Source organism: Ailuropoda melanoleuca, chromosome 15, assembly GCF_002007445.2.
Source record: "Ailuropoda melanoleuca isolate Jingjing chromosome 15, ASM200744v2, whole genome shotgun sequence".
NCBI lineage: Eukaryota > Metazoa > Chordata > Mammalia > Carnivora > Ursidae > Ailuropoda > Ailuropoda melanoleuca.
The window spans coordinates 41,799,015-41,821,384 of NC_048232.1; the positions used below are offsets into that span (position 1 = coordinate 41,799,015).

At 37.6% G+C, this 22,370-nt stretch overlaps 1 protein-coding gene across 1 annotated transcript in view; it reads right to left on the reverse strand.

The window, feature by feature from the left end:
- Positions 1-22,370, reverse strand: part of GRIP1 (glutamate receptor interacting protein 1) — a 378,833-nt gene that overhangs the window by 108,780 nt on the left and 247,683 nt on the right. Inside the window, 2 exon segments of the mRNA XM_034643413.1 lie at positions 19,433-19,578; positions 21,964-22,039. Coding sequence (XP_034499304.1) covers positions 19,433-19,578; positions 21,964-22,039 — 222 coding nt within the window.

Genomic DNA, 22,370 nt, shown 5'->3' on the forward strand with positions numbered 1-22,370 from the left:
CCTATCCAGCTCAACTCAGGGGACCGGCTGAAAAAGGGGTCCCCTACTCCTCCGCCATCTTAACCTCTCAGGCTCTAATCTTATCCCGTGTAGATTAATAATAAAGAGTTTTTAAATTTTTAAAACAGAGGATGAGGAAAATCAGGTCATAAAATTTTTTAAAGAAATTTATGAACTCAGATATAGTGAGTTGGGGTGCACATTGCAGACAATGCCGGTGTTTCTAACTGCACAAACTCCAGAAGCTTCCATTTCCACTGCCAGTACTAATTGATGACTTTTTAAAAATGGACATAATTCTACCAGGAGCAAGCTTTCAGGAAACTCACAAAATTTATGTCCTGTTTGCTTTAAAAAGTGTAAGCAGCCAAATGAATCTGGCATTTAAGTGACCAATGCCAATGGGAAAGTAGAAATATTTGCCGCCAAGTGAAAAATTCTTTGGCCTGACTGTTAAAAATATTTGGCATTTACACAGGGCTACTGTGTAATCATACACCTTATCATCATATTCTAGAAAGTCTGATTCTTCCTCAGCCTAAAAATAGTCACTGTCAGGTTTTCTGAGCTGGATAAGTGATCCACACGAAAAATGGGATGAATCTCCATCAGATTCCGCTGAGGCAGAGAAGCTACGTAAGTAGGAATAAGTGTCTGCCAGCCTGAAAAAGAATTCCTACTACTCAGGATTCTTAACCTCCCAAGACTAAGGAACAGTAAGTCAGGAAGAGCGAAAGGCTCAATAGCACGATACGGACTCTCTCTGGCATCCTGTGCTAGATTTGGCTCTATGCATGCAGTTTAAAAAAAAAGGTATCCTAGTTCGCTAGGATGCAATCTGAAATAAGACAAAAGAATACCAACCACACAGACATCTTAAAGCGGATTTACTTGTACGTTGCCAAAAATATACTTAGAAATATTTAAAGCATCTATATTTCTGACTGACCTTGGGTTTTTTATAGGGGGTAAAGATAGTATTTAAAGAAAGCAATGTTGGGCAAATGTACAGACCTAAAGACGTGGCTAGATAAAAAAAGGAAAAAAACTTAACCATCATGTGTTAAAACCATAATGCCTTGTCAATGAAGACGCAAACGATGTTTGACCAGGGCATCAACGGTGCTCCCCTCACCCCGCCCCAGACTGGGCCAATGGTGACCACTGGATAGGAATAATAAGCACAGAGTCTAGTGTTTTGAATTGGGTGGGTCCTCAATAAATGCTGATTTATTAATCATAAATAAATAAAATTTCTAATTAGAAAAGTTCGACAGAGTTGGAAAAAATAGAAAATAGGTTGGATGTCAGATCTAAGAAAGTTCAGATAGCTTGGAATGATGGGTCAAAATATTTAGAAATTATTATTTAATAGCATAAATGATGATATGCCTTCCATTTTTGCTGCGAGTTATAGTTTACAAAGTGCTTTCATATATATCGTCATGTTCTCTTTCTCACAACAACCCTCTGGGATGGGATGGTCATTTTAAATGCTCTCCAGGTAATTCCATTGTGCATTAATGGTGGAGGACTCCTGCTTTAGGCTTTGGCAGGAAGTCGTCTGCTATTAGAAGTGTTCAAATAGGGGTGCCTGGGTGGCTCAGTTAAGCGACTACCTTCAGCTAGGGTCATGATCTCCTCCAGGTCCTGGGATCGAGCCCCAAGTAGGTCTTCCTGCTCAGTGGGGAGTCTGCTTCTCCCTCTCGCTCTGCCCCTCCCCACCACTCGTGCTCTCTCACTCTCTCTCTCTCAAAAATAAATAAATAAATAAATTAATTAATTAAAAATAAATTCTTAAAAAAAAAAAGAAGTGTGCAAATAGAGCTTGGTAAGGAAGGTCCTAAAGGGATTCCAGCACTGGATAGTGGTCCAAGCAGATGCTGCTGAGATTTAACTGTGGTGTGTTAACTTTGGAGAGTACCATCTCCAGGGAGCCTTATATGTCTTCAGAAGTATGTTTTGAACATCATCTTTTCACTTATACAGTTAGAAAAGTCTTCTATAGGCATCTGTTTCTTGCCCAGAGAGGGCATTTGAAGGTGACAAATAGCCTTTTATGCTACTCTAAGATATACTACTATTTAGAGAAATTGGAACAACTCCTGAAATATTTCAAAAGATGAAAGTAGAAAAGCTCCCTAAACCAGTACACACAGCAGAAAGAAGAGCCAAGTAGTTCTGCAGTAAACTGGAGAACCTACGGTGTCCAAGCACATTTTGCACATGACTGTAGAATTAAGGAAGGCAAAAGCCTTTGCCAAAGGGCAAGAGCTAATGAACTTGTTCCATTTCAAACCCTTCATTATGGAACCCTGAATTAGATGATGGTGCTATAATATCACTCATGATATTTTTATTATATTAGGAAGTGAACATAGACCCTACTTTGGGGGTATACTTGTGTTCCTTCTCTTGGACTATCTATTCCTCTCCTGTCTTTGGAGACAAGCTAGATCCGAACACTTCGTTGTGGAGGTTTGGGCTGTGGATGCAGTGCTTGGGAATCTGTGAAGATGTCTCTAGATATGCACGAGATATTAAAAGATCAAAGAAAAAACAGGTAAAAGGATTCCTGGATTCCTATGCCCCACTCCCTTAGTCTGAGTAGCTTTACAATAATTCATATCAATAAAAATGCTTGAATGATTAAACAGTGGTAGATAATTAATTCACTGTCTCACTTTCTTCCTCTTACTCAGACCTTTCAGGTGCTTAATGTTAAATATTTGATGTTCTAGGATTTTTTTTTCTCAAGAATGCACTTAGGCCTAAAATGATTACATTTTATTATTAAAAAAAAACTAATTAATTAGGGGTGCCTGGGTGGCTCAGTTGTTAAGCGCCTGCCTTTGGCCCAGGGCATGATCCCAGCATTCTGGGATTGAGCCCCGCATCAGGCTCCTCTGCTGGGAGCCTGCTTCTTCCTCTCCCACTCCCCCTGCTTGTGTTGTCTCTCTCTCTGTCAAATAAATAAATAAAATCTTAAAAAAAAAAAAAAGAAAAAAACCTAATTAATTTACTTACTTTAGGGAGAGACAGCATGAGCATGGCGAGGGGCAGAGGGAGAGGGAGAGGGAGAGAATCTCAAGCAGACTCCACGCTGAGCACAGAGTCTGACCTGGGGCTTGATCTTATGACCCCGTGATCATGACCTGAGCCGAAACCAAGGGTCAGATGCTTAACTAATTAAGCCAGCCACCCAGGCACCCCTAAAATAATTAATTTTAAATAGTAAGATTTCACTTTTATTTTTAAATATTCCCTGTAACGCTTTTATTTTTGAAACAATATTAACTGAGTCTTACATTTCAACTTTAGAATTTTAGGTTTAGAATATACAAAGATGCATTTCATTAGTTTTTCTGCTGCTTTCAAAGCTTTCATCCATACTTAAAATATTTACTGTTTCATACATTGGCTATAATGACTGTCATTCTTCTGTGGGCACATAATCAGATCTGTGAGGTCAATCTGGGTTTAATCCTAGGTTTTACACAATATTGTCTGTGTGAACTTGGGCAGTAAATATAACCTCTTCAAGACAGTTACTTCATTTATGAAAAATAAGGATAATGATTTATATGTCACAAGATTGCTATGACAATTAGAATTGATAAAATAGGTAAAGTACTTTGCACAGTCCTTGGCAGAAATTAACCACACACATTAATAGTTCTCTCCTTCTTTGCTACTTCCTGGGATAAACCCAGGACATGCTGATGTCATCTAGGCTGCTTAATTCACTTCCTAGTTGATGTGAAGAATTACCTTCTCTTACATCAGTAAATGAAATCATTATTTATATGTCCCCCAGAAGTTTATGTGTTTGCCCAATGTACGACGTAGTAATGTTGTCATTAAGAGCAAGTTTTAACAGAAGAGAAAGGAGGGGCAGGATGGCAGAGCTGGGCAGTATTCTAGTATCCTGTTAGCTAGATTTTCATCTGTCTTTCCACTTAGCTTCAAGTGCTGTAAATGATTTCAATATTCCTCTCTCTTCAATTTCAGATCATCTACACTGCTATGGATTTAATTTTATAACCTATAACTAATGAATCCATATCTTGGACAAGGTACTCAAGAAACTCACGTGGAGCCTCTGAACTATACAATTATGAAAATCAAATTAATCTTCATTTTTTTCACAGATGGGATATTTAGTATATCTGGCAAATGATATCTTCAGCTTGAATGACCGCACTAAAACCGACCTTAGGCCCCCACATGCCCTCCTGAGTTCAAGAATTCTGCAAGTAAGGCCTGAAAACTTGTACTGCAATTCTGTTTGGATAGGAAGTCTCAGGTGAAGCAGATTCTGCAAGGTAAATGTCCCACTCAGCACAAAACTATCCTTTAAGGGACTCCACAGATGGATTCAAATAAGGAAATCATCTCTGAGAAGAGGTCCCAGAGTAGCCCAAAGCATGTCCCCACAGTGTGAGACATCTCAGATAGAGTCTGTAGCAAAATTTGAAAGGGATCCTAAGAAGCAGGCAACCAACAGCCAGGAACCAAAGTGCATGAAGCAAAAAGGCTGGTGAGATTTTCCTTGTGTGCTGCTGAAATATTGCTGGAGTACTTGACCCGGTTTTTGTGAATTAATGACAACCACTACTCCCTCCCCTCTGAGAGAGAGAATGTGTGTAGCTTAGTAGTATTTTTTTTTTAACCTCTCGATAGTCACAAACTTAAACATGCCAGGATGAAAGGCTCCAATGAGCCCAACATGTCAGGTCTCAAAAACTTGCTTGTTCAAATATGTGATGCTTATCTGGAATCACACTTACGAGTGTCTAAGAGAATCTTCCTTTTACCAGTGTCTATAAGTCTCAGCCCTCTGTGGAAGGTATGGAATATGACAGAGGCTGGACAGTGAGTATGGATGATACAATACATCTACATTCCCAATTAATAGCAACCGCTATAATTAAAGAGAGGCTGAGGATCCTAAAATGACCTCAAATGCAGAACACCGAGCTTTCAATCAGCCAAGACCCCATAGCAGGTCAACTCACAGAAGCTATGGGAATTAGGAGCTTTGATCATGAAGACTCGTATTTGCTACTTTGTTAAAACAAGGGTCTTCTAAAATAGGAGGGCTGGACACAGGTGATATAGGCCACTTTGTACTCTGTTTCCAGCACTTCCCAATCTTCAAAGAACTGTCGAGAAATAATTTGTTGCTTGTACACTAGTGTGCCTAATTTGGGGTCTATTCCCTGAAAGTCTGGATCTCTGGACTAATGTTTACTGTTAGACTCTAGAGCTATGGTGTTCCGGGAATCACTGAAAATACCTAATGAAAATTTGGGCAAGAAATCAACTGTGGGTATGGGCCAGTGAATCACCAGAAACCCTTCCAAGTGGCTCTCTGGGATTCAGGCACCCTGATGCTTTTGTCTGTTACCTAGAGGAAATGTTTCTTGAACGGAAGGGAAGGAGAGGGAAGGTGGTGATGAGGGAAGGGGAGGGTAGAGATGGGGGGGGGGAGAAAGGAGGAGACAAAGGGGAAAGGGGAGGAGAGGGGGAGGAAGAGAAGAATGAGTAAGAATATTAGAATAGGAATATGAGTTGGTTACTGAAGACTTTATTGCATCTTTTACTATTAACTTTGGAGTTCTTCAGAGATGAGCGAATATTTATTCTCAATTCTCTAACTGAAACAGGGTGCCACGGAAGTTTTCTCTGAGGAAGTGACACTGAAGCTAGACATTAAAGGATATGTACAAAATATCTGGGTAAAGGGCTGGAGAATCACTTCTGAGGCAGTGGGAACAGAACTTGCAAAGTCCCTGAGGATGGGAGCCTGGTATGGGGGAGGAGCTTAAAAAAAAGAGCCCTGGGACTCCAAGAGAAGAGAGCTTCTGGGAAACCATGGCAAGTAGAGATGTCAGGCAGCTCTGGGACAGAGTATACAGGGATTCACAGGCACCGCACAGAATTTAACTTTATTGGAAATTTAGTGGGGCCACATTGCGTTTCGGGGCTAGCAGAGTTAAAGGTCTCTGGGGCTTCTGTGGGAGCACAGATCTGAGTGGGAGTGGGGGGTGAAGAGGAGACAGATGAGCTGGGAGATGACTGGGAGAGGAAGGACAAGATGCAGAGGACTTACCGCGTCTGTGAGTGAGAGGCAAGGACAATGCATGGAAAGCTAAATGGAACAAACCGGATGATGGCAGGAAGAAGAACCGGCTGGGCTGAAGCAGGGTGAGGGAAAATGAAGGAGGACCTAGGGCTCTGGTTTGAGAACTGCTCGGATGGCGGCACCACCACCTGAGATGGGGAAGATGGGAGAACAGCCCGGGGGAAGGAGTCAGGCTTGGCTCTCAACATTGAGGTTTAGGAATTATCATATAAATGTGGCATTAAGACTGCTCTGGTGGTTCAATGGCTTTAAGCAAAGGTTCTGGAATCAGACATAACAGTTTGAATCCTAGCTGTTATACTCTTCCTAGGCAAATTATTTTATTTTCTGTTTCCTGAAATGGGGATGCATACACGCCTACCTCTGAAGGTAAGAACACAACGAGATAATGTTTATAAAATGCCTTGAACAGAGTAAGTACTTAGTAAGTGGCAGTTAGTATTACTATAATTTGCTAATAGCAGCATATGATGTTAAAGGCTGAATTTTGACTTTGACATTTATAAACTGTGTCATCCAGGCAAATAATGTACATTAGATTTCAAATTTTTAAAACAGCCAAAATCCTTTCTTTCCTACAACACGAGGCATATAAAAACAATAACAATAACTCTAACATCCTTGATTTAGTCTAGAACCTATAGGTCCCACCAATAGGTGATGAGACACCTGGAGTGAAGGATTCTTTGTACCACAAGGAAGAGAAGATTAGGACTATTTAGCCTGTGGCTACAGGAGCTCCGTAAAAAACAGCAGTGCCTTGGGGGAAAGACCTTATTTAAGGTCAGTCTCATGTGTGTTCCCCGAGAAGGAACAAAAAGTTGCTTAAGATATGCAAACATTAATTGCAAAGTTCTTACCTAATATTCTGGAAATGTAAATATTACTTCAGCTTTTTTTTTTTTAAGATTTTATTTATTTATTTGACAGAGATAGACAGTCAGTGAGAGAGGGAACACAAGCAGGGGGAGTGGGAGAAGCAGGCTCCCAGCAGAGGAGCCTGATGTGGGGCTTGATCCCAGAATGCCGGGATCATGCCCTGAGCTGAAGGCAGACGCTTAACGACTGAGCCACCCAGGCGCCCCAATATTTCTTCAGCTTTAAACAGTGTGTGATAACCATGAAGCCTATGTTTTGATTTGTTCACTTAAAGTGCAAATGAATTTACTATCTTAGTGTGAACTGACCTATATTGCAGAAGTTGTGTAGAATCGTGTATTAATCGGAAAGCATCAGACTCTCAATATAATCCTTTCAGGCTTTCTCAAAACACAGGAGGAAGCATGGTTTAATAGAGGTAATAGGAGGATCAAACAGGATAGTGATTGTGAAGTGCCCTGTAGGCTAAAAGTGTTCTCAACACATGAGAAGTTATTTTGAATATTATTAAATTGAGGGGAAAGGCAGGCTTAACGTGAATTACTCCTTGTTTATTTGTTCAGTCAACCAAGAGATAAACCAGGCACAGCAGAGGATACGATGTGGGTATGGAATAGCCCCTGTGCTCACGTTTATAATCTTATAGAAGAGAGATAGTCACACACACAAACTACTACACGATTCTACTGAGTGGTGTAAAGACTATAGAGAGGTGTATAAAAAAGATATCATAGAAGTTCGGATGACAGAGGGATTACTGCCGGCTGGCTTTGCTAGGTCTAGCTTCCAGAAATAGAAGTAAAGTTGAAAGGCTGTAATAGAATGGGAGAGCTCACAGAACAGCAAAAATAATAACAACAATAAAAGCAGATGTTTTACTTCTATGTGTGCCAGGAATATGCCAAGTGCTTTAAATGTATTAACAACTTTAATCACCATGATAACACAGGAAGGAGCTGCTAGGATGAATCCCTATTTTACAGCTGGGGAAACTGAGGCTTAGAAAGGTGACACACCTAGTAAGTTGGAGAGCCAGGAATCAATCTTGAGTCCTTTTAATCACTACACTCTACAGGTGGGATGAAATCATGAGGAAACACACAAAAACGGTAAAACATCATTCACAAATTATTTACTGTCCGGTGTGGCTGAATGAAGCACAGGATTTTCCAGGGATATGACCAAAAAAAATTAAAAAAAATAAAAACCTACCTAGAAAGGTAGGTCAGGAAAAGCTGAGTCTCAGAATAAAGACTTTGGACTTTATTTTATAGCTAATGGGTGGAGAGATGTCCAAATAAAGATGGTGGTAGTTGTCGGAACAGACGATAACATTGTGAGAGAATATGTTCAGAGACAGGAAAAGTAAAGAGGTTGAGGGAAGAATTTTGGAATGGCTCTTTGCATTTTACTTGTTTTAAAATAGAATAATTCTATAGGAGGTGTGGTCCGTTTAGCAGTCGTTCGATGTTTGCTGTGAATTACTCCACCAGACGCTACAGTGATTTCGAGTGGGATTAAGGCTGGGTAGTACTGCCCTCGTAGAGATCAGGTGAAAAGCTGCTGGCTTTTCTATTGCCTATTTTACACCAACACACACCTTCAGGTGATGAAAACTAGAATCTATAGAGAGAGGATGCTGGGTATTAGTGTGTTTCTGAAGGAAATGTGTAGAAAAGTTTGATCTCAATCTGCTTCTGAGAATTCACAGAAATTCTTCAGTCATCTTAAAGTAAACCAGAGGGTCCTCACAAAAATGCTCTGACCTCCTGACTTCATGAAGACAGATTCAGGGCAGTTTCTATCATTATAATTGTGGATCATATAGAAGATCCAGGAGGCAGGGGACTACAGTGGTGCCAGCATACTGAGCAAATGCACATTCATGGGTGATAAGTGACAGTGGCATCCGGTAGCCATATTCAGTATCATGGCCGCAGAGACAAGCAGAAATATCGATTATTCCCTATGTATTTATGACTGTTGGCAGTCAACCTGATACTTTAACACCTACTAGTATACCATAAATAATGCTAAAAAAATAATAATTTTACCATACACCAGGCACTGAAGTGGACGCTGTTGAACAAAGATAACTAAAATATGGAGAAAAGAGGCGTCATGTTTCACAGGGAATTTGTGGTCTTCTGTTTCTTTGGAAGTTATAGCCTACAGTTATACGTAATGGTTAATGGAAACTATAAAGATAAGAAAAGATGAAAAAGAAGAAAATCTTTACCCTGGTAAAAGATGGTTTGGTGCTCATCTGACAGCAAGGAATTAAAAATTAGTATCCAATCACAGAGAAAAGTAATCTCGATTAGAGCTTGGGTAGTACTCTAAGAACTGACCTTATGATTGATAGAAGTGTTTATCTGCTACCCTTCTTAAAAGGAAGTCCAATTCCGGTCTACCTAATACATGTATATGACCTTAAAGAAACTTACCATACAAAGAGATTTCCCCTGACAGAATTCAGTCAGTTTTTCATTTTTCTAAAACACACTAAAATTAAAGGCTAATTTTCCCCTTAAGGGATATGTTTAATTTTAGAAGCATAATATTCAATCTGAAATTGAGGGAATTTTAACCCATTTTCCATTAATTTATTAATGTCTCAGAATGCCAAGATCAAGATTCTTGCAGATAATGGCTTCACAGCAGCAACTTGGCCTGATGCCTATTATAGAAATGTTGGGAAGAAATCTCAGGGACATTGTAATTGTCAATGAGATTGCTGGGTTTGTTTTGATTAACAAGGGAAATGACCAACTTTCCTTTTTAGATAGTGTTTGAACTACAGCTGAATGCTACTTTAAACTATTTTTGTTTATAGTATTTTGCTTTGGAGTTACATCATTGAGAAAAGAAGTGGTCATAACTTCTTAAATCTTTCATGAAAAGTTACTAAATTCAAAGACCCAGAGTTTTAGAGCTAGAAGAACCTTTGAGATGATGCGGTCTAGTCCCCTCACGTCACAAGTGAGGAATAGGGGTCCACAAGACTTAAAAGACTCTTCTGATTCTATCACAACGGTTTTCACCTAAAATTTAGTAAAATGTCTCAACAAAAAGGTAGGTATTAAATTGCTAACCTATATTACTCCTACTCTGATACCACTACCCATCTCCTTAGTACCTAATATGACACTAAACTCCTAGAAGGAGTGAACTCCTGACTGATATTCTACGGTATTTTCTATTCTTACGTTAGCATTACTGAGTTACTTAAAAATGTGAATGAGTACCTCTTACACTAAAATCAGACTATCCACATTACTTTAGAGACCGAGAAACTAAAAACTAACTTACTCAGGATGAGCTTTCAATGTATATATCTGCCACCAAGCCCAAGGAAAGAATCAGGGTGTAATAAGCATGAGGAAGCAGGCCGAGCAGGGAGCAGAATGGGGAACCAAGAGTGGCTCAGAGGAGAGGGACCGAGACTGGGCTGTGCTGAGTTAGGTTGAGCATCTCAGCTCTCATCCCTACTACTCTGCCAAACATGTGAGATGACAAACAGTTGTAGTTTTAAGCCACTAGTTTGTGATACTTTGCTCCCTAGTACTAGTTAATACTAATATTTTGCTACCTGGCGATGGGCAATACTAATATAGGACTAAAATCCAATGACAACACTAATACAGGACTAAAATCCAATGACAACACTAATACAGGACTAAAATCCAATGCCAAAATCCAATCCAATATCATTCAATAGATGAATATGGTAGAACAAACTAGATGGAATTTTACATCCTCATCTAGGCTTCTGTATGTCTAAATCTTAGGACATTTCCTAAGACATCTGCTAGTGGGGTTCGAAAGGGAGAGAAAATGAGAGAAATTGAGTGAACTAAATAAGAGTAGGATCAGGGAAGGGGGTGGATTTAACTTGGGAATATTTTTACGTGGACAGTATATTTTTGAAAGGTCTATGCATGGGAATAGTAGATATTAGGCACAGCAGTAGAAAAATACACAGTATTTGAGAAAACATTTAAGTATCTTTTCCATCTTATTATCAACTACAACAATTTGTTGGTTACAGTTGACATCTACTAAAATGATAATGATCACTGTTTCTTAGTAAGAAATCTTATTTAAATTATACTACAGAGAGCCTTTGTTTAATATGGCCAACAAGAAATCCATATAAACTGATGGCTCTCCACTGCACTTCCCATGGAAGAAAGAGGAAAGTTATAAAATAAATAATTATTAGAGGATCTTACAATTTTTAAAAATACTGAATAAATTATGTCAGTACAGATTTGGTATAATCTTTTAAATCTTTTGACTCTGTAATACTGATCTAAAGATTGATGTTCAGGACAATGTCCTTGAGATAACTGTGTGCTCCTCTCCCAAAGACGCAAGTATCTTTAATTTTAAGTACATTATTGGAAACATATTTTAGAAATATTTTAAGAAAAGTTTTAGGCAAAAGAAGTGTTTTGATGAATTTTAGAAAATAAAATGATCCAGAACACATTATTTCTCAAATATTCTTTTTATCAATGACTCAGTGTTATCACAGCATAAAGCTTCAGCTGCTTCTCAATCACGGTAATAATGGGAGACCTGAGGTTCATTTTAGGGAAGTGGAGCATGGAAATAGTCAACTTTAATTTCCCAGGATTCAATAATAGTTTAGTTTAGTTATGGTAAGCACTTTACATACATTCACTCAATCTTTCCATCAAGCCTTTGTACAAGTGCTATTACCATCCTTATTTTAGAGATAGGAAGGTTGAGACTTGGAAGGGCTCAATAACTTGTCCAAGGTCAACAGTGAGCCAAGACTCACCCAAGTCTGTTTGACTTCAGAAGACACTACATTTAATGAAGTCATTGTTTTCAGATGTTCATGCTCTCCATGCATTTTAAGTTACTTGGTTTCCAATAGCAGAACTCTCAGATCCGGTTGTCATGTTTACTAGGCACATAGTATGTGCCAAACACTGCATATATATTAATTCTTTTGCTTCTCACAGCAATTTGTGAGTGTGTTAGTATAATTACCACCATTTTGCAAAGGAAAAATCTATCCTCTGTGACTCAACACTCAACCTTGGTTCTCCATCTCCATCACTGGATGCCCCTTCTCAACTTACTTTACAGGTTCCTCTTTACTCTCCTCACCTGTGGCTTGTCACTTCTGGAGAGCCCCAGAGCTCAGTCCTCTCCTCTGTCTCATTCCCCTACAGTGTCTCATGGTTTTAAGATCCATCTCTGTGCTGTTGACTTAAAAATTCATATCACCTGCCCTAAACTCTGCAGTGAAATCCAGGCTTAAATACCCAACTGCATACTCCACACATCACTTAGATGATAGTCAGACATCTCAAACATAACATATCCAAAACTGAACTCAGTTTTCCCCCTAAACCTATGCTTCTCACAGTCTTCCTTATTTCAATACATTCTTCTTAAAATTTTAACACAAACGACACTCAATTTGATTAATAAAATCTATAGCTTCAACAGGTTTCCTAAATAGACTACTGAATTTACTGACATTTATACTCTGAGATTTATTGAAAAACATATCTGATTTCAAGGTTGAGATTTATGGTTGTATGCATACACACACACACTTACTGAGAAATAATTTGTGTACTTTTAATAGTATATAAATAAATAAATCCAGTACTGATATCTATGATTATAGATACACTCTTCTAAGATACAATGTGTCATACTTTTAATAGTATATAAATAAAAAAAAGTACTAAAAGTAAAATCACTGCAACAAGTATGTCCCACCGGCAAATGAAAAGGTACTCCACATGGTTATTCATCAAGGCAATGTACATTAAACTTAAAGTGGGGTACCACTACACATCCATCAGGAGAGTTAGCATGAAACAGATTGAGAATGCCAAGTGCTGGGAGGATGTGAAAGGAAACTCTCATATTAGAGGGAATATTAACTCCTGTTAGTGGGAATATAATACTTAACATTGAAATATGTCCTCAAAAGGGAGTCTATTACTCTCATCATGTCAACACCATCTGCTTTGAGGAAGCGCCATTTTTCTGTCTCATTCTTTTGGGGCTGTTCAACATATATTCCTGCTTCCCCTACCAAAAGAGCAAAGAGTATATTATATCCCTGGACACAGTGATTAGTGTAATGGTCAGCATTTGCTTCAAGCTAAGTCACTAAGAAGCTTTGAGGGGTGATCCAGTCTCATTTTTTTCTCTGGCATCATAAGCTTTCAAGATAATGTAGACTTGTGGCTGCTGGGCCATCTTATCATAAGGTAAGGAGAGCCTTTTCTGGGCAAGGAAACTGGACAGACAGAGTGCCTATGACATTACTGAACTTGTGTTTGAAGCCAGGATACACCATGGACTCCTGACTTTTGTAGACTAATAAATTCCCTCCTGATGCTAGGTTACATCGGGTTTCTGCTATTTGTACATGATGGTGTCCTTGTATACTGTTGAGCTATTGCCCCTCATTTTCTCAACTTAAGACCTTAAGTTTTCTATTGCATTTTTTGCATCTATTTAGCTTTATCTAAGAGTGATAGGAAGGTATCTGAATGGAGGCCCATAAACTTTGAGTTTTATACATTCTTTCCTAAATTTATTTTCTTTGTATTTCTAAATGCTTCCTAGTTCCTAGCTTCCTTTAAAAATGAATGTCTTTTTGTTTTAAATGTTTAATTATTGAGGACTTTAGTATCTTAATGAGCTGAATAGGGTAAATATCATTATTCTTATTTTATAGAAGGAAAAGATAATATAAAGAAATGAAGTAATTGAGTCTGATTTTAAGGGAGATTGATAAAAAGTACAAAATAGGAATCGATATAATCTAATGCCTATCTCAACACATTTTCCATTAGGATTTGATGAATATACTATGTATAAAAAGAATTGATAATCTTTAGGCCAGTGAGTGACCTAGAGTCATAAGGGTTATAGAACATGTTTAATTCTTATATTCAACAAAGAAAATATCAGTGTCTTTGGTACCAAAATTCTGGCTGACAGAATATTTTCCTATTAAAAAATCTTTTCTGCTCATATCCTGTTTAACAGTTGATAAAATTAATTTTTTTGGCTTATGAAATATGAATTCTCTGAATGTTAGAATTTTTTTCACAAAAAACCAGAGTGGTAAACTATTTTTTAATGGAAATTTGATTTACAAAGAGTTTGAAATGGTAACTGGGCCTCTTAGAGTAAACAGGCTGTGTTGTGTAAAAACTCATTTTATTCCTTTCGAGGAAGAAAAGCTCCAAAAGTTGCAAAAGAAAAAGTATTACAAAAAAAGGAAAATGTGTTTTTTGTTATAAAAGAAAGTTTCCATTAATATTTGATGAACAATTCTAATTGAAAGTATCCCATATTCTACGGCACCATTTTTACTTCCCTTTCCTCAAATTGTCATTCTCAATTATTTGACCTTGTGGTTACCTAATCCTATCTTAACCCAAATTAGGAGAACAGGAATGGAAAAAAGCAAGAAAGACAAACAGAGAAAAAAAGAGAACGACTACAGGGAATACTAGAAAAACATCCAAGTAAGACAATTAGAATAGAGTAGTACTGACAAGTGAGAAACTGAGAACAGAATATAAAAAAGAACTGGGTGGCTGGAAAGGAAAGGAGGAAGAACCGAAGATTGACAGTGAGGAATAGAGTGGGAGAGAAAAGTGAGAGAGTAAGCAAGTGGGTACAAGAGAGGTGAAAAGAAGAAAAGAGAGAAAAAGGAATTTAAAAAGAAATTGAAAAAAAAAAGAGAAATTGAAAAAGCCAAATCAAAGTTTGCTCATTTGCTATATAGTTAACAAAGCTTAGAATAATACAATAGATGTCGTATACAGATAAATAATTTTTCCAAATATAAATGTGTGTCCTTTTATGGTAATAAGAGCTTTTATGCTAACACTTCAATTCAAAAGTCTGATCCTGAATTCTTGTGTGAAACTAGATATAGAGATCAGAACAACTAGCTCAGATGTAGAGGTCAGTATATTTAATAATTTAATGTAGGATTAAAAAATTAAAAATCAGTGGATATGTGATAGAGTCTTTATTAAATGATTGGGATATTAGGTAACTGTTTAGAAAAAAAATATTTAAATTCTAAGAAAAATGCTGAATCAAAAAAAAGGAAAAAAGAAAAAAAAACTTCAATATGTTAAAAAGGGGAAATACACTATTGACAAAGGTTTTCAAAAAACTGATAAGGATGAATGGCTTTAATATATAGTTTATACAAGCCAATAAAAAATTTAAGAGCATATCCAATAGAAAAATGAATAAAGGACATAAGCATGCAATAAAAAATTAAATTGGCTAGTGTTCATATGAAAAAATAGTCATGGGCACTAGACATTTTTTAACAGTAAATTAAAACATAAATGCAATTTTCACTTAACAAATCAGATATAGTAAAAGTGATAATATCCAATGCTGACTAGCTCTGGTGAGACAGGTACACTTAAACATTGCTGGTAGTAATATAAAATACTGTAGCATTTCTGAAGGACAATTTAGAATGATATGTCAAATATTTAAGTAAGAACTACATACTTTTATGAAATCAGAAATATAGACAAAGATTTGGGTAAAATGATATTCATTCCAGTTATTTGCAACAGCACCTTTTTGGGAAATGATTATGCAAACACAGTATTTATTTTCGAGTGGGGTATGAAGTAGGAATTTAATCGAATTTTGCCCATGTGGCTAACTAATTGACCCAGCATCATATGCTGACTAGTTCAACCTTCCCCACAGATGTGACTATACCTCTCCTTCCTTATCCACAGCGGTTTGCTCCTAGGTATTCCATTCTCTTCCATTGATCTCTTTATTATCCCATAGCTAATATTGCATAGACTTAATGGCTCATTTTAGAATGAGTCTTGATACTGGGTAGAACAAGTTTGTCTGTTTTCCTATTGTTTCAAAAACATTTTGGTTCTTTTCACCCTCCCACCTTTCTTACTCCACGTACATTTTAGAAATAGCTTATTAAGGTCCCCCCAAAGATCCTTTAAGATTTTGAATAGAATTGAATTTATGGAGGCATTTGAGAGAAATGACATCTCTTAGATATTAAGGCTTCCCATTCAATAATGTGACACAGGTCTTCAGTTAAGTATTTTTTAATGTATATGCCTATATCTGTATATTCTATTTAATGGGTACACATAACTTTTGTTGTCTTTATTCCTTTTTATTGCTATTATAAATGGTATCATAAAGTTTTAACTTTCTGTTTTTGGCTGGTATAAAGAAATGCAACTGATTTTAGTATACTGATCTTATACCTAGCAACTTAGAGACTTTTTAACGTGTTTTCTTCCCTATATTAGGGGGCTATTTGAGAACTCTGAGGTGTGGAAACTATCCAACATCATTCAGAATGTGTGAATGGGGGTGAAGGCAGACAGATGGGTCACCTCTTCCCCTCCTGACTCTGGCAATAATGGAACATGGAGGAACTTCTTCTTAAGTGTGTCCATCCCCATGGGAGAGCCCTTGTCTCTTTGAGGTAGAGTGCTCAGGCCTTATAGGCTATTGTTGTATTCAGTTTGGGATCGGGTTCGTTTTAAGCCATTAGGTTTTAGCCCACCCATCACCTGTTCACTGACTACCCTATTGGCATCTGCTAACTCTCACCCGTACCTTCCTTTATTCCTTATCACAGAATCCAGTTCATGCCCTTTATAGCAGGTAATGATCACACTTCATGAGTGTCTGTCTGATCAGGTTCTTGTTTACTGTCTGTCCTCCCCATCTATTGCAAGCTTCATAAGGGCAGGACAAGGTCTGTTTTGTTCACAGTATTCCTGTATTTTTGATACCTGCCACTTACCTCAATAAATATTTGTGGACTGAATGAATGATTAAATATGTTGAACATGTTTTAATTTTTAATGTTAATAATATATTGTATCATCGTTTAAAGTACATTTTACTGTATAATTTAATTTTAACTCACAGCTACCTTTAAATAGGCATTGCTAGTCCCCATTTGACAAATGAGGTAACTAAGGCACAGGGAAATAAGTAACATGGTCCAAAATAACAGCTAGAAATCAGTGGAGTGAAAACAGAGCCCAAATCACCCAACTCCAAATCTAATTCAAAACTATATAACAAAAGAGAAAGAAAAAGAAAAGGAGGGAAAGGATATAAGAGAAAGGTAGATGAGGGAGAAAAGTTGATTTATTTCTAAATTTTCCATGTCAAGGGCATGTCATACTATTTATTCTGCTAAGAACTCCTTAAATCTCATACTTTGAATCTTTTAAGAAACCTCATACCTCATTAAAACATAACAGGCCAGTAGACATATTAACACTTTCAAGCAACACTATTCTACATGAATCATGCAGAGTGGGAAATAAGGGAGTTTGCAGTTAAAAAATAAGTCTTTTATCCTCTGCTACATTTCACCAGTATAAAACTTACTGGTAAAATCCAGTCAGATAATCATGTCTGATAATTTTAAGAAGTACTTATAACATGATTTAGTTTCAATTTTAAGCTCCAATCCATTATCTCATAATTTTCCGCCTTAGTTAAGATTACACAAAACTTTGGCTCTCTTGTAACATTTAAAAGCCAGATGAGAATATCTTCCAAGTTTTACCATCGTTGTGAGGATAGAAATAGAATTAATTTCTATTGGAATCGTTATTGAAAGAAAGAATACTACAGTGCATTTTGCTAGATATGTCTCCTAAGGCAAGGGAAACATAAACAAAAATAAACTATTGGGACTACATCAAAATAAAAAGCTTTTACACAGCAGAGGAAACCATCAACAAAACAAAAAGGCTACCTACTAAATGGGAGAAGATTTGCAAATGATATATCTGATAAAGGGTTAATATCCAAAACGTATGAAGAACTTACGTAACTCAACACCGAAAAAACAAACAATCCAATTACAAATGGGCAGAAGAACTGAGTAGACATTTCTCCACAGCAGACATTCAGATACAAACAGATACATGAAAAGGTGCTTGACGTCATGAATCACTAGGGACATGCAAATCAAAACCACAATGAAATATCACCTTACACCTGTCAGAATGGCTAAAATAAAAATGACAAGAAACAACACGTGTTGGTGAGGATGTGGAAGAAAAAGAACCCTCCTGCACCGTGGGCGGGAATGTAAATTGGTGCTCTGGTATGGGAGTTCTCCAAAAAATTACAAATTGCAATACCATATGGTCCAATAATTCTACTATTGGGTTTTTACCTAAAGAAAACAAAAACACTAACTTGAAAAGATACACGCACCTTATGTTTATTGCAGCATTACTTACAATAGCGAAGATATGGAAGCAACCTAAGTGTCCACTGATAGATGAATAGATAAGGAAGGTATGTTACATGATACAGCCATAAAAAAGGATGAGATAGTGCCATTTGAGACAACATGGACGGACCTAGTGGGTATTATGCTACGAGAAATAAGTCAGACTGAGAAAGGCAAATACCATAGGAGTTCATTCATATGTGGAATCTAAAAAAAGTGAGCAAATGAATAAACAAACAAAAAGCAGAATCAGGCCTATAAATACAGAGAACAAACTGATGGTTACCAGAGGGGAGAAGGGTGGGGGGCTGGGCAAAATGGGTGAAGGGGAGTGGGAGATACAGGTTTCCAGTTACGGAATGAATAGGTCATGGGAATGAAAGACACAGCAAAGGTAATATAGTCAAAGGTATTGTAATAGTGTTGCATGGCGACAGATGGTAGCTACACTCGGGGTGAGCAGAGCATTACATATGAGCTTGTCAAATCGCTATGCTGTACACCTGAAGCTAATGTAACATTGTGTGTCAACTCTATTTAAAAAAAATACTACACTCAACAGTATTTTTATTTTAATCAATGATTCTCACTGATTTTAATCAATGATTCTACATGTCTCCTTTTCTTTCTTTCTTCCAGATTTAAATCTAATGATAAAATGAGTGGTAAATTTCCATTGACTCTGATTAGCGAGCTTCATACTGTGAAGTTACAGGGAAGAAAGAAATCTCCTATTTTTCTCAGTCTCAGTGTAGTAAAAGACAAAGTACCAGCCCTTAAGGTAATAATACTATTTTTGTGATTTGGAGGGGAAAATACTTTGCTGCCAAAGGGTAATCCACACCGAAGAACTGATAGCGAGGTGAAACACTCTGACAGAATAGGACCTTATTATAGAAGCTATTGACACGAGAACTCTAAATCGCTGCAAAGTACCACTCACCTCTTCCTGAACCCAACAGAGTAATGACAGAGTACTGATGAAATCTGTCTGCTGCAGGAGGACAGAACAGGCCGTTCTTAATCCAGAGTGGTTTATCAGGGGTGGACAATGACATGACCCAGAGCTTAGAGAGCACCACCCCAGGACCCTGACATACCCATCACTGAGACATCATATTCTATCAGCAGTGTTGCTTCTTGTCCACACTGTTTAAGAATACTCATGGCTTCAGCATGTGTGCTTCCGAGAAGCCGAATTCCATCCACACTGAGCAACCTGTCGCCAGGTTTGATGGTGCCCTCTCTGAAGGGAGAACAGAGACACGGTCTTCATTAGCGTAACATAATGGGGTTTAGCATTAACAGTCACTTAGCCAAATTTGCATTTCCTTTTAAGCATCGAGTGTGATAGTAGGAAAGGAAAGAGCTAACCCTGAACAGAAATTTGCCACAATATGACTGTCAGTAATAAAGAAATAACTGCACATCAGTCAACCCCCAAGTCACCCACACTTAACTCTTGGGGAGCAAAAGTACTAAATCCACACTTTCCCTTTTTTAGGTTTTTGCTGAAATATCTAAAATTGATTTTATTAGAGCCTAGAAAGTAGCATTTACTTATTTTTCCAAAGCCAGGTGAGCAGAAAAGCCTGCTGATTCCGTTCAATTTATTACCAGTGAACCCAAGCGGGACGGGGAGCACTGGTGAAAATTTCCCTAGTCTATACATTTCCCTATTGATTTATCAGGCCATTTTGGCAATCATTAAATTGATTCAGTCTCATATTCCCTATGAGACAGGGAAATGCTATTCTTTCTGCTGTGACCACAGACACGGAAGGCACTGGAAGAAGATGCCTCAGGACGTTAGGGACACCACTACGATATAGCCAAGGAGCCTTGCAGATCATAACCTCCCTGCCTTAGAGAGGGTCATGGAGATGAGAAAACCAAATGGGGGGCTTACAAGTTTAGGATCTGAAAGGATAAAAATCTCTTAAATATCCTTCACCTAGACAACTCTCGAAGAATTTTGATTCTAGATTTTTATCTTAAATTTTTAGATTCCATTTCATCCTAAATTAATTCAGTTATATTTTGTTCACAAACTAGTGGCCTGCTCCCGACATTTTTGTCAACCCCAACCTAAATGTGACTAAGGAACGGAAACATTCTTATTTACTTCTGGAAGAATAATTCACAAGAGAAGCAAGGGAAAAGCAAAAAGGCAAGATGTCTGTGAAAATTTTGACTTTGTATTATCTTCCGCAAAGGCAAACAGACTATAGCACAGGGGAAATCTTCATATTCTCTTATTTTATATCAAACACAAACTTTTTAGAAAAGTAAGCTAACAGCATGAGTTTTGAATTCCTATCCTAGTTCTTCCATGTATAAGCTAGCTGGCAGTCACTTAGCCATACTGCACCTCAGTTTTGTCACCTGTAAATGTGGATAAAAAATACTTCNCCGATATCTTCATATTCTCTTATTTTATATCAAACACAAACTTTTTAGAAAAGTAAGCTAACAGCATGAGTTTTGAATTCCTATCCTAGTTCTTCCATGTATAAGCTAGCTGGCAGTCACTTAGCCATACTGCACCTCAGTTTTGTCACCTGTAAATGTGGATAAAAAATACTTCATTAAGTAGGCAGTTGTGAGGATAAAATAAAATAATGTCTGCCAAGCACTTAGTACATTTCTGGGCACATGGTTAANCAGTCACTTAGCCATACTGCATCTCAGTTTTGTCACCTGTAAATGTGGATAAAAAATACTTTCATTAAGTAGGCAGTTGTGAGGATAAAATAAAATAATGTCTGCCAAGCACTTAGTACATTTCTGGGCACATGGTTAAGTGCTCAATTAATAATACGTATTATTACTATTTCTATTGCACAAGAGAAGGTTTAAAAATTCTATTCTGGTTTGAAACATAGTGCAGAGTCAGGGGTATTCAGGACATTTTTCTCCCAGCCCTCAACAATATCGAATGGCAGAAGTTGTGGTCGCCTGCCTTTATGGAATCGACTTTTGCTGTGGGAAATTAATACAAAGACAAGTATCTCCTGAGACAGCTAAGTTGTGAGTTTAATGAGGACCCTCCCCCACACCATGTTTATGATGTGAAAGCTGAAGGAGCTGCCCTTTCAAATATTCCATTTAGTAAGGAACAGATAGTTCTAGACACTGACAATGCTCCTTCCCTTTTATTAAAAGTCACTTCCATTCTGACATACGTAATCATTATCAAAAGGTAATAATAGTCATAAGAATGTGGATAATAGTAACAATCAAACGCTACCACCTATCTTCCCAGGTTAGGAGATTAGCAATTGGAGATGATGCTGTAAAGCGCCTGCCTTAAAAAAGCCAGCTACCTTTTATTAAGTATCTACTGCATGATAGGTCCCCTGCAAGGCACTAGCCAGTCTTTGATAAAACTGAAGACCTTGAAAGGCAGGGAATGTTATCTACATTTTACAGCGGAGGAAAGTGAGCTCAGAACTGTGAAGTCACTTGACAAACACGTACACGTAGGGTAGGTAAGTGTCGACTCTGGAGTCAAACCTCCTTTCTTCTGATTCCACAGCCCAAACAATGTCAGTTTTCACATTCCAACATATTTGCTTTCCCCAGCTTCGTTTAATCTATTTGGATAGCGACACAGAGAGACAAAGTTTACCTGTCAGCAGGTCCTCCAGGACGAACGCATGTTATTACAACTGGACGAGATTTATTTCTATCATCATGTGCTCCCCCTAGCAAAAAAAAAAAAGAAAAAAAGAAATACAGCTTAGCAATGCTTTTGTTAAAAAGAATCACTTACTTACAAAATGCCAGCTGAGAAACTAAAGTACATTTTGTCGATGTGTAGAGGAAAACGTGTAAATTTTTTCCAAAAATCTTATTCATTTTATATAGAATGTGCTCTTGGAGCCATAATGTCTCCACCTCTCAATAAATATATGGGTGTATTCAGGGGTGATATAGAAAATATTTAACAACTAGCGTCATAAGAGCCTTATAGGTACTTGCCTAATTAGAACGACAGCCAGTTATGAACAAAGTGCAGGTGGGTGTACTTGGGGC